This window comes from Cotesia typhae, unplaced genomic scaffold, assembly GCF_013202065.1.
Source record: "Cotesia typhae breed Kobodo isofemale line unplaced genomic scaffold, CoteBio_Ctyphae contig_11, whole genome shotgun sequence".
Classification (NCBI taxonomy): Eukaryota; Metazoa; Arthropoda; class Insecta; order Hymenoptera; family Braconidae; genus Cotesia; species Cotesia typhae.
Genome location: NW_027423711.1, coordinates 3298574 through 3311859, shown reverse-complemented (window position 1 = coordinate 3311859; position 13286 = coordinate 3298574). Strand labels below are relative to the sequence as shown.

The window sequence follows — 13286 nt, the reverse complement described above, 5'->3', positions numbered from 1 at the left end:
TGAAGATGACACAAACCTCTTTGACCATTCCGACCATCAGGCACTTTTGAAACCGACAGAATTGGCATCGATTGCGACGTCGTTTGTCGACAGGACACGATTTTTCAGCCAAACAAACATATTTGGATCCCTTTTGTACAGTTCTCTTGAAAAATCCTTTGCAACCTTCACAGGTACGGACTCCGTAATGCTGACAGGCAGCAGTGTCACCACAAACAGCACACAATTGGCTTGGACTCTGTGGCGCCCGTTCATTACTACTAGGTGACGGAGTTGAATTAACATTGCTAGATGTGCTCGGACATGACTTGGGGGACTCTTGATTGCTACCACTGCTGGTAGAGTCTGATCTTTGGAGCATTGGTGCTCGAGAACGTGTCGATCCAATGTGAACATTTGATCCGGTAACGTTGGATGTCATCGAAACCGGTGATACACTCATGATATTTCCTTGCCCGTAGGCCGCCATAGGTATATTTGTGAAAGCACCGGACAAGTCTCTCTGGTGCAAATTTCCAGCTGGCTGCATTGTGGCACTGTGATTCGACGTTATCGCTGAGAAGTATCCTGGTGGTGGTGGTGGAGGTGGAGGAGGTGGAGGAGTTGGCTGTGATGGTGATGGTGGAGATGGTGAAATTGCCATTGCTGTTACTGATTGAATTGGCACTGCTACTGGAGGTGGTGTCAGCGTTGGTGGAATCTATTTTCATTAAATAATAATATTCTTTGATTAATTATATAAAAAATTTCATTTATAAAATTACAGTTTTTAATTCATTTAATTTTTGTTCCAGGGGTTACATGGATTCTATTTCCTCCGGGAAAAAATGGCCTATTTTTAACAATTTTTTTTTAATAGAAAATATTAAATATTTTAAAAAGCACCCCAAGCTTTTTTTTAAAAAAAATATATTTTATTTTTATTTACACTATAATTAATTTATATTTATCAAAATTTTTAACACTATTCTTAATTAAAATTTATTTTCTATTTTTTAATTCGATTTTTTATAAAAAGCGTGTTTTTTTAGTTTTTTAAACTATTTATTTGTTTTGTTGAATTGAAAATTTTTATTGGTTTTCGAATTAAAAATTTGGCTAAAATTTCGCGGCATTTTTTTTTTAAATAGTTGTAATTGAAATAAAAAAAAACCTTGAGCGCGCATTTTTTTAAAACTATATCTATATAAGGATATTAATATATTTATTAATTTATTTTTAGTTACATTTTGGTGATGATGATTTTCCTGACGATGATGGTGTTGATGCTGATGAGGAAGTTGCTGCTGATGGTGATGCATCATTGGATGTTGCTGATGATGCTGCTGGGACTGCTGTTGTTGGTGTTGATGATGGTGATGTTGATGGTGATGATGTTGAGGCTGTTGTTGGGGATGATATGGAATAGCTGCGGCAAACTCAGCAGTATAAGGAGTATCTGCGCAAGCATACTGAAGAGCGTCAAAGCACTCGTCGTCCATCTTTATGTCCAGACTCTGAAGTTCCTGGCGTGTGTAGCGTTGATGAGCAGTGTACGTCTCTTGGAAACTGGGTAGTGGAGTTGGGCTGTTATTTATTAAATATCCGTAATAATACGTAAGTATATACTAAATTTAAACTAAATAAACGTAAAACATCTTTGAAAGTAACGAGACTAAAAATCTAAAATTAAATAAACCAAAGACCAAGATGTTATGAAATTCACCTCAATGAATCTGTTTGAAGATCTCCAGGTAGCGATCGAGATTGCATTTGATGGTGAAGATTTGATTGGGTGATATCGTCTTGCGTTGCTGTTACAGGCTGAGAATTGCCTAACTGTAATTCTGGAAAGGGCTCTAACTCTTCAGTGAGACTTCCTGTATCCGTAGGATCAGTGTAAGGTGCACTGAGAAAATCAGCAAAACTGCTGCAGCCAAATGGGCTCTGCAATGTTCAAAAAGAAAGCCTCATTTATTATAGACGGCTATCAATGTATTACTTTCTACTTGTTGTATATGCTGAGAATGATACATTACTGTTATGACAACTAGACGACAGGATAAACGAGCAATAAATGGTTAAAAGCATATGAAAAATATAGAAGAAAAGAAAGAAAGAAGGGTGGGCATTCTATTCGATGGTTTGACATTTAATTCATTGCTCCTTAGAGACCTCATTCTTTACAATAACTAGGTTTTATAGCTTGTGTCTAGTATTGTCTCTATATATTATAGATAGATATTACTTTTTATTTATTTCATTATTAAAACTATCATTGATATTAATATATTTATAAAATATAATGAGAATAACAAAATTTTAAATATAAAAATATATAGTAAAATTTTGTTTCATTAAATAATGAATTTTGTTAAATTGCACTGTATTTTTTTAACTATTGACGTTTTTTAAGATATAAGCTCATCCTGATGTTACACTCATCAAGAGCTTTCATTTGAGTACCCACATGCATTTTTCATATTTACATATATATAATATATATAAATATATGAAAAATTGATGTGGGTACTCAAATGAAAGATCTTGATGAGTGTAACATCAAGATGAGCTTATATCTTTAAAAATGTCAATAGTTCACAAGATACGAGGTCATTTCTTAACTATGTATCCAGAGATAGAGAATTTTCTAATGCAATTTAATTTATCATATAAATACGCTGGCCACAAAATTTTGCTTATTCTCTTAATAATATAGATAAAAAAACTAGACTGATTTTGAGAATCAATAATTGATTATTTTTATTAATAACTGCACTGAAAAAAAAAATTAATTTGAATCAAGAAAAAAAATTTTAATTGAGAAAATAATTTTGAAGAGTTTCATTGTCTTGAATCAAGACGAAAAAATTTTTAAATAAAAGAATTCTTTTATTTAAATCAAGAAGAAGAAATTCTTCAAAAATATTTCTTTAATTCAAATAAATTTTTTTCTGTGTAGAATAAATAATAAATTTTTGAAATAATTATTTTTTATAAATAAAAAATAGTGAAAAATAAAAATTACCTGTGTTTGTAGCAGAAGCATACTTGATGCAACTGTGAACGCAGTGCCAGTAGTCGTTGTGGAAGCCGTTGTGATTGCAGTGGTAGCAGAACCACGATCTGTGCAAATTAATTCTGTGGATGATGATGATGATGTACGCTGATGATGGTGTTGGTTTTGTTCACTAGATATATCCACCGGCAATTGATGACCGGTATATTCTTTATCACAATCGTCTCCACCGCTTTGTGTATGAAGCTGCCCTGTTGATCATACACGAGTACGTTTTTATTATTACGTATTATTGATTTTATTTATTTTTATAGTAATAAATTATTTATTCAATCAGCCAGTTGATCGAATAAATAAATAAATAAATAAATAAATAAAAGAAAATTAATGTAAGTAAATTAGTATAATACAATACATCAATCAACTAAGTAAATAATCTAAGAAATAAAAAAGTGCATTTGTTACAGGTACAAAGAAGAAATGAAGAGACAGTAATGATTGATCTTCAGTAGAGCGACAAAGAGGAAACTATTAAAAAATCGACGAAACGCATTTTTTACTTAACATTGCATACGTACACTGATCGATATAATATTTATCGTACTGCGTACGGTCCATGTCGATCATAACGTCGAATAAGCTAGCGGTCTTTTTCTATGCCTACTGCTGGATCGTGTACAAGGTAGTTTTATTCTATTGATTCTTTCTCACGACTGATAATATATACTTATACGATTAATAATTTAACCAACTAAAAAATCTGAGATAAACTTTGAAATTACATCTATAATTGAAAACTCTATAGTCTAGTTTTATAATAGTTAACTGTGTCAAAAAATTATAATTTTTTATGAAATCGTTCGATATGTTGATAAGTAATGTCATGAAATTTTTAATAATTGATGATTACTCCACAGTAATTTCCACAATAACTGAATTAAACTTTAAATATTCTTAACTGTGACTCTCTTGAATTGTTTTAAATGAATTGATAATTGATACATTGATTTACACTATATTTGACAAGAAAGTTTTTTTTGACACCAAGAGTCGTTGATGTGACTAAATGCCAAGATAAACTGAAGTCCTCGGTGTCCTGGTCATATCTATATAAAAGCTATCCCACTTAGCAACCCTTGCAGTGTGTATTATCTCAAGGGAAACATGAAATCATTGGCATTTCAAATATATTCTACTTTTAAACTGTGATGTTGATGTTCTTGCAGGAAATAGTAGACCATTCCCCCACGTCTTCATTATCCTCATTCTTAAGCACAAATGTAAGCTTTTTTGGTGTTTGTGTGTATATAATTTCGCAGTTTGCCAAATGATTTCAGTAGCAAAGCATTGATGAATACCAGTTCGGTGAATTAATCTGAAAAAACATAATGGATGCCCGTCGATCTTCGAATGATGATACGTTGAGGGTGTTACGTAAATATGGGACTTAATTATTTTACTTTAATTAAATTTTATACCTGAGAGGTAAGCTTCACTCTTCTAATTATATGCTGGTGATGATGATGAATGTGATTTATGGGTGAAAAAAAAAAATCATAGAAGAAATTTAAGGGGATATTCTCGCTTAGAAATTCGAAAAAAAAATTTTTTTTTGCATATTTTTATAGTATAAGCGTATAAGAAAGTCCCTAAAAGGATTTTTTGGAATTTGAATTATTTTCGGAATTACAGCTAAATTTTCTAGGAATTATTTTTTTAAAAACGGTATGCATGATATCTCAAGTTCTAAACAACCGATTCACTCAAAAATTTACACAGAATTTCTTCATACATTAGAGTATCGCACTACAAAGCGTTTTTGGAAAAAAAAAAGTTTATTTATATTTTTAAAAAATTCTAAAAGGCAGAAAAACAGGAAAAAATTTTTTTCAAACCGCTGCAATTTTGTGAAAAAATTTTTTTTCTTCAAAACAGCTAGTAGTGCGATAACTACATCCTTATTCTTTGAGAATTATTAATTTTTTTCTATTTCAAGTCACTGGAAGGATTGATATCCTGCACGCCACACAGTAAAAAATTTTGCGTCAAAAAATTTTGTGTTAAAAATTTTTATGTTAAATATTTAACACTTTTTTGTGTTAAATATTTAACATAAAATTTTTTACTGTGTAGAATGTGCAATTTTTTTACCAATCTGCAGTTTTTGGAATTTTGATTTTTTTTTTTAATTTCATTAACGTTTTTTACTCTTCAAATATCAATAAAAAAATGGATAGTAAAAATATTTTTTTTTTTTTTATCGCGACCGAAAAAACACCTAAAATTCGGGCTTCTAAACGAGAATACCCCCTCAATATATTCATAATGTACAGAGAAGAATATGAAATTTAATCTACATCCCTACACAAATAAAAAAAAAAAAAAAAAAAAAAAGCCCTTCAACAATTATGACTCTAGCAAACTCATACAAATCACGATAGTCACGGATTATAAAGACCGTCAATTTAATTTCCCTATTGTGTTTTTTACAGTATTTGATTTACAAGGTGTGACGAATATTTATGATCTGTAGAATATAAATAGGATAAATATATCTCGTATTGTTTGAGTAGATTACAGAACTTGAGACCGGGCTATCATATAAAATCAGTAGAAGAGCCAATGAAAGTTCGACTTGATTAAGTAAATAACTTCAGTTAAGTGTATGGCGTTGAGACATAAAACAAATAGATTACTACCAGACATCATCAGAGCAACATTACATCTCGTCACTGGATTGCTTTTATTCCCTTCCACAAGTTTATAGACATCTAAAGCCACGCCTCTCCACGTGCCTGCGCACGTGTAGCCAGCCTTCGACTGATGGTTGGTTCGCTATTCCGTTCCGCTGAATTGCCATGACATGACTCCAAGTTAAGTAAATAAAAGTGATAAGAAGTAAAGTAACTTAAAGCTCTGCAGAATGTCGAGAAGAGTGTACACAATACAGTAAGGCACCGAGCTAAGAAAGCTCTCTATCGCTTCTTAGTCTGATGTACAAATTAGACAAGAGCATTTCTATTTTTGGCACTCTTGCTATCTTATTTTCTTCTTTTACACCTGTGCTACTAACACTGCTACTGATCAAAGTATTTTTATCTTCTATTTAATTAAAGTTTTAATTTTTATTGCAACCCTGAATTGATTTAATTAATGTTAAATTTATTGTTACAGGTCGAGCTTAATTATAATGGAAGAAGAAATGAAGAAAGCATTTTAAAAAATTTTTAAAAATTCGACTAGACTCTGAAGAAGTTACTGAAATAAATATAAAAGATACACAGAAAAAAAATTTATTTAAATACTTTTGAAGAACTTTATCTTCTTGATTTGAAAAAATTTAGAAGTAGAAAAAATTTTCATCTAAAAATTGATTCAAGAATTTTTTTTTTTTTTTTATTCAATACAATGAAACTCTTCAAAATTATTTTCTTGGTTCAAGAATTTTTGTCTTGATTCAAATTAAAATTCAAGATAAAAATTTCTTGAACGAAATAAAATTTTTTTAAGCCAAAAAAATTTCTTTTTGCTCCAAAATAACTTCAGCCTTCCTTATAATTTTCTTGGTTCAAAAAAAATTTTTTTTTTATGTAGGCAGAACTGAGAAGCGACCGTTCAATGCGACGCGGATATGTAGGTCTGTGCCCTTTAACCTCAGCGTAAGTAACTTACGATATTGTACTACCGTGAGACCGAATCTCTTATAGCTGTACTCGGTGTAAGAGTGAGCGCACTCTCTTTACGTGCGCTCTATAGGTTACGTATCAGCGTATCTGAGAGCGCACACGTTTGTCTTGTATATATCTTAAGATTTAATACTAGCAGCAGCACCTGGTCGAGCATGTAGTGAATCTAGTGTAGTCAACGACTCTCCACTTTCAAGATTTATTTGTACTTGTGTCTAGCCATGTAATTGATTCTAGACTAAAGTTAATACTCAAGTTCTAGTTTTATTTCATTTTAATTTCTCGTAATAAGTATGTACGAGGATTATTTTTAATTAATAATGAATTTGATTATAAATAATGATAATTCACACTGATTTTAACTAATCTCACTTTCTATAAATATATACACGTATATATCTTCCTTGATGTTAATAATTTCTCGTCTCTTATATATTGAATAATATTTTTTCAATATTTTTCGTTGTATGCTTCCAGATTTAATGGTATCAATTGGTATCAGAAGAGGTCACGAATGACCAGGCCAATCGTAGGTCATCTATTATAGTAATTTAAAGATAGAACGCTCGGCCTCTTCTCTTTTTCTGACTACATCCGTATCTGTGTGTGTGTCCGTCGATGCACTGGTGTGTCACCACTACACACACCTTCAACACACAACCAAGATATATGTATATATTTATAAAAGTAGTCGGAGTAATACACGAGCATCGAACTCTCCCAGCCGCTGTCTACTGTAGTCAATAGTCCTACTTAAACTGCTATCCAATAATTTTCTTCGCAATCATCTTCTTAACATTCATTCAACGTCAATTCAATATTCCTCATTTATTCAGACACCGTACTAAACTTTTTCTTGTATATAAATTTAATATGCTCTTTCCTTTTTTATATTTTTTAAATTTATATGTACAAAAGTGAACGGAGAATTGATTATGTCCGATTTAGGTAATCATTAGTAGTCACATCTTGATGAGCTACATACCGCCCTTTTACTACTGAAAAATAATAATAAAAAAAAAAAAAAAAAACCTTTCTCCTTGGATACTACCAAGTGAAATTCATATTATAAAAGATTTATCGACTATTAATCATTTTTATTTTATCGTTAAAAATTTCTTAGTGACACTTTAACTACATGTTAAGTTCACTTTAACTACTATCAGAATAATCTCATCTACTATTATTTATTTAAACCGTTATAATCAATTTAATGCACGGCGGATAAGCTGCCGCAGCTTTTATGCATTGATCCATTGGGGTGAGTTACCCTCCGCAAATAAAGCAGCTCTTGTTTTAATTGCGGAGCTTTTACCTTTAGAGCTTTTTTAAGTGAAAATATTCAAATTATCGCCCGTTTTTTAACAGTTAATTTATTTTGTTTCAGATTTTACCAAATTTTATTTTAATTTTTATAAATAACGAGGCTTGTTACTTATAAATAGACAAACGAAAATATCTGAATTGTGTTATTACACAGAAAGAAAAATTTCCTGACTGGAGAATAAAATTCTTGGCTTAAGAAAATTTTCGAGTGTCTGAAAAAAGACCGAAGTAAAAATTTTTCTTGAAATTCTATTTTTGGAGGAAGTAATTTCTTTTTTAATTCAAATTATCAGAAATTTTAACGTGCAAATATACATATTGAATGAAAAAAAAATGATTCAATATTATTTAGTCAATAAAAATATTAATAAAAATTTACTATCAAGATATTTAATTTTTTGGAGCCAGAGAAAAATTTTCTGAAGACAAGAAAATTTACTTCTAAATTTTTTGGAGCAAGAGACTGAATTTTCTCCAAACAAAAAGATGTTCTTGACTTAAATAAATTTTTTTGGATCAAGATACGTATTTCTAAAGCAACAAAATTAATTTAATTAGAATAAGTGAAATTTCTTGGGTAAAAAAAAATTTTTTTTCGCTCAAGAGAATAATTAAGAAAAAAAATATTTTCTTAACTCAAGTGAACCTTTTTTTCTGTCTAGTTAACATTAACCGCGAAGGCGGACAAGAGAGACGAAAAAAGTCTGTGATCACGTGACAACCACAACCACCCGCCGCTGTTTAAAGGAGTTACAGGACTATTACACTACATACATACATAATAAATGCATACTTATTTAAATACGTATGTGTAATAATATAATAATGAATATAGTGTGACGAAGAAAAGTGGGTACCGGTTTCCCGGTGTGTCCGCCAACCTGTTCCTCTATCAACAAACCGCGTGGGTAAACGTTAGTTGTCGTTACATATATACAATCACACCTTGTTAATAAACTGTAAGTATACAAGTATATGAATAAAATCACTAGGATATAGTAATGTAAGCTAAACTCGAAAGAACAGGTTCTTTACAGGACACGAATATTTTTAATTTAACATTACCGATTTTTATTTCGTTCGTATTAACTATTTACCTACACGCTAAAATTAGACTCAATTTAATTTATCTTTTTTATATTAATTAAAATTTCATTAATTTTATTAATTGTTTCATTTTTTCGTTTACATTTATCATGATGGCTGTTGTTTTATATAACGTGAGGTCTGATAATTTGATAAATCGACACGTTTATTCGATTTAGATATTTTTTCTTAAAAACCTGGATCGTTAATCAATAGATACCGTTATACATACATGATAAACCTTTAAGAAGTTATTTTTTTTTATTGACCATAAGAAAGAGTCGTTTGAATAGCCATAAAATTATTTGGAGGTGGTAAGCCACGATAATTAACTATTTTGAATATTTCAATTAAAATAAGTAAAAGTTTGTGAAAACCCAGCAAGGATTTTTGGCGATGCAGGATATTATATTTTAAATAAAAAGGAATAAATTAACCACTAAATCCTATTACCATTTACCTATAAATTCTAAATCCTGACTGAATTTCTATGCGAGAAATTTTTTTTTTATTTGGAATACTTATTTTTATTAAGGTCAAAGGATTTAAAATTTTTATCTTTTACTCAGCATTAAATCAATGCAAATTGGTGTGTAAAACAAACTTTTAAACTGTTTAGTTACCTAGCTAACTTTTTTTTTTATATATTTAAGGACTGTTAGTCAATAATCTCTTATAAAGTTTTGTAAAATTGAATTAAATCTTCAAATTTACAATTTTTTTAATTTTAATAATCTAACAGTAATTATTTAAAATAAAAATAATAAAAAAAAAAAAAAATACAGTAAAGTTTTGAATGTCATTAACAAGGACACTGTTATTTCAGGGTAATTAACAACTCAAACAAGTGTGAACTGTAGGTCATATTAGAGCACGCGGATATAATGAAGAAAAAAAGCTGTGCATGCAAAGCGAAAGGATAAATATTTATCAGTTTACCTCGCCGATATCTCTATTCACAATAACTTTTAGATCAGCACCAATGGTAAGTAATTTTTTTTTTAGTTTAAAATTTTTTAAAAGAAATATAAATAAAAATATAAACACATGTATTTTATTTAAAGCCAGAATATATTGAACGAACTCCTTTAACACAAAAGAAATGAGTTAAATACGGCCTTGGCGGTGTTTCATCGTCGATGCCGACGTCCACATACTCTCTCAACTTACATACACCGACATACAAGTTGACCCAGTACAGCTTCTGCTTTACATTGCCACCACTACCGCCAGCTGGGTGACTACCACCCTCTACTCCCCGTTATTCTGCAACCACCTCGTCGGTTGTGACGTAGTAACGGCAGTTTATGACGTCATCGTTATGCCGCAGTTCCGTTCATCGATTATCCCATCCTCACATTCTATTATATGCATATATACATATATGTCTATACAGGTATGCTATATTTATATTTATATTTACTTATCATTGTTATTCTTCACTTATACTGACTAACCGACTTTACTGGATTGCCATTTTACGCGGATTTTATTGTGTTACAAATGAAAAACAAACAAATGCAAAAACCGCGTATCAAAAACTTTTTTTTAAAAATGAATTTTTTTTTTTCTATCTTTCTTCTTATTGTATTAATTTACATTCATTTTTATCGTTTTATTTTACACCTTACCTACCTATTTTAAATTCACTCAGCTATTTACACTTCCTGCTTTATTATACATACATTACAAAGGTGTATATGCATTACACCTTTATTCAGTCCTATGAATATTAGCCCAGGCGTGAGAAATGTGATCATCGATTATCATTACGCTCAAGATAACGATAAATATATTATTTACCTACACACTCGGCCTTTTAATACTTATTATTAATGACATAACTTTACTACTTCGGTATATGCAACAATAACATGAAATATAAATCAGTGCTTTGGTTGACAATGATTTACAAGCTTAAAAAAATTTTTTTTCAAACTTTATATAATTTTTATTTAAAAAATTCTTAATTTAAATTATCATAAAATTTTTTAAAATTTTATTTACACTTTAATTTAATTTTATTACCCGAAAAAAAAAAAATTAATATAAATTTCCAAGACTTCCATTCAAGTATAAAATATGAAAGTTTAATAAAGTCAATTATTATTAATACACCGTATAATTTAATTGATTGTTTAATAAATGTTTTTTAAAAAAAGTTAATTAATATTCACTTCACTCTAAAACCAGTTATTTTTTTAATTTTAACGCGAAAAAAAAATTAAAAACATTTAAATTACGACACTGGTTATTAACCCGATCGATATAAATTCATACAAGTAATATACAATCTGGAATTAAACTAATAGACCGGCCTGTAAAAATAATATATTTACAGATAATTTATAAAATAAAATAATGGATTATTTTGTTGGATTGCATATATATATATATGTATAATGGAACATAACATCTAAGACCTTTAATTTAAACTCTTCTGCCTAAGCACTTTCCATCCAGATGAATCCACCCCTTGAATGAACGCACGCCCACGATCACGAGAAATTCTCTCATCCATACACTCTCGATCTCGGTATACATTACAGATTACTGAGTAAAGTCTTTTTCCTCTCACTCTTAAATTATTTATACTGTTAAAACTCCTTCGAAGTGCAGTGCAGTACACTGAAAACCGCAACTATCTCACTTGGAGTACCCGCAACAAAGGAAAAAGTCTACTTATATATATCTACATAAATAAATATAAATATAAAGTTTTGATCACATCATGTTCAATCGTGTGGATCAGATGTTGTGCTCAAGTATTATAGAATAGAGTAGTTATTCGCGACGAGGTATAGATCACGTTTTTCTTCATTTCTACTCAACTCCAACTAATATAAAACATCGTGCTCAGAACATTATTATATTACATATACACCTCATCGTTAGGTGGAAGTTTATAAGCCTCTTGGTTTGTTCTACACCATCCGCAAACTTTTCTTTGTTCTCTTCTCTTAGGATAGATAGATATACCACTGGCAATAATAGTAACAGCGTCTTGTCTCCCTTATGATACACCAACTCTTTACTTTATGAGCATAATGCATTACATTTAGCTACTCATATTCTGCTGCAATAGTGTCGTTGATTGATCACGTTCACTTGGCTCTATGAGAAATCGCCAGTGAATAATAGTATGTACCATAAGATATAAGATTTATCAGACTCATAAATATATAACATACCAATAAGTTAAATAAGATTGTGAATTATTGGATTCCGTCCTTATATTATTTATACTTGATATTAATTACATTTTATACCAATTAATCTCATTTTTTGAAGTTATATTATATGATTAAAAAAAAATTTTTTTTTACTAAGTTAACTCATATACAGGCTAGTCGCAAAGTATCCAATAAAACGTTTATATTTTCAAATTTAATAGAAATACCATTTAATATAAAATATATTATTCATATTAATAATCAATTCTAAAAAATAATGATAATTTCATGAATTAAAATATAAATATTGCAGTGCCTATTATATTTAGGTATCTTTTTATTGAGTTCATAATTTTTTAATACAGACTTAATCATTTTGTTTATCGAATCTAGTAATTCTATCCGTATTTTTTTAAATTTATATTATAGACCAAATAATTTACCGGAATTTTATTGGAAACAAAATCTAGTTTTGTACTACAATATTTGTAAGTCTTTTAATTCATTTAATCAATATTATTTTTGAAAAAATATTAATTAAAAAGAGATTATCACTAGGTTAAATAATAAATAATGAACTATTTTATAAAAAACATATTTAAATAAATAATTAAAATATTTTATAATTATTAATTGTAAAATATTGATACTTTGCAACTCCAAAATTAGTTAATTCAGAAAAATCTTAAATAATATTGAATTAAATTCAAATGATTTTATATTTACACAGTATATCTAAATTTTTATTATAAAAAAAACTTTTTGATTGTTTTTAACATTTTTCTTCAATCATTGTTTTATTTAAAATTTTTTTTTCTTATGCCAAAAAAGTATAATTTTTGACGCGTGTATCTACACGGTTTTTTTTCTATTTATAATTATAAATTAGTAAAATAGTGGCGCGCAATAGCCTATCGGATTAGGCTCTTGCTTACCGAAGCATTCGACCAGGTTCGAGCCCGGCTTACACCAATGAATTTTTTTCAATCTTTTCAATGAATATTTTTCAATATTTAA

The 13286-nt window shown here is 29.4% G+C and overlaps 1 protein-coding gene across 5 annotated transcripts in view; it reads right to left on the bottom strand.

Moving 5' to 3' along the window:
* The window catches only part of Hr38 (Hormone receptor-like in 38), a 38778-nt gene that overhangs the window by 2969 nt on the left and 22523 nt on the right, over window positions 1-13286 (bottom strand). For 4 of the 5 annotated variants that reach the window (XM_074238591.1, XM_074238584.1, XM_074238574.1 and 1 more), the window contains 4 exons: window positions 3008-3249; window positions 1706-1926; window positions 1227-1566; window positions 17-700 (listed from right to left, as the gene is read on the bottom strand). In XM_074238591.1, the coding sequence (XP_074094692.1) occupies window positions 17-700; window positions 1227-1566; window positions 1706-1926; window positions 3008-3028 (1266 nt within the window). In that variant the 5' untranslated portion in view covers window positions 3029-3249. The remainder of the gene's footprint in view (window positions 1-16; window positions 701-1226; window positions 1567-1705; window positions 1927-3007; window positions 3250-13286) is intronic. The other variant, XM_074238564.1, reaches the window with a different exon arrangement.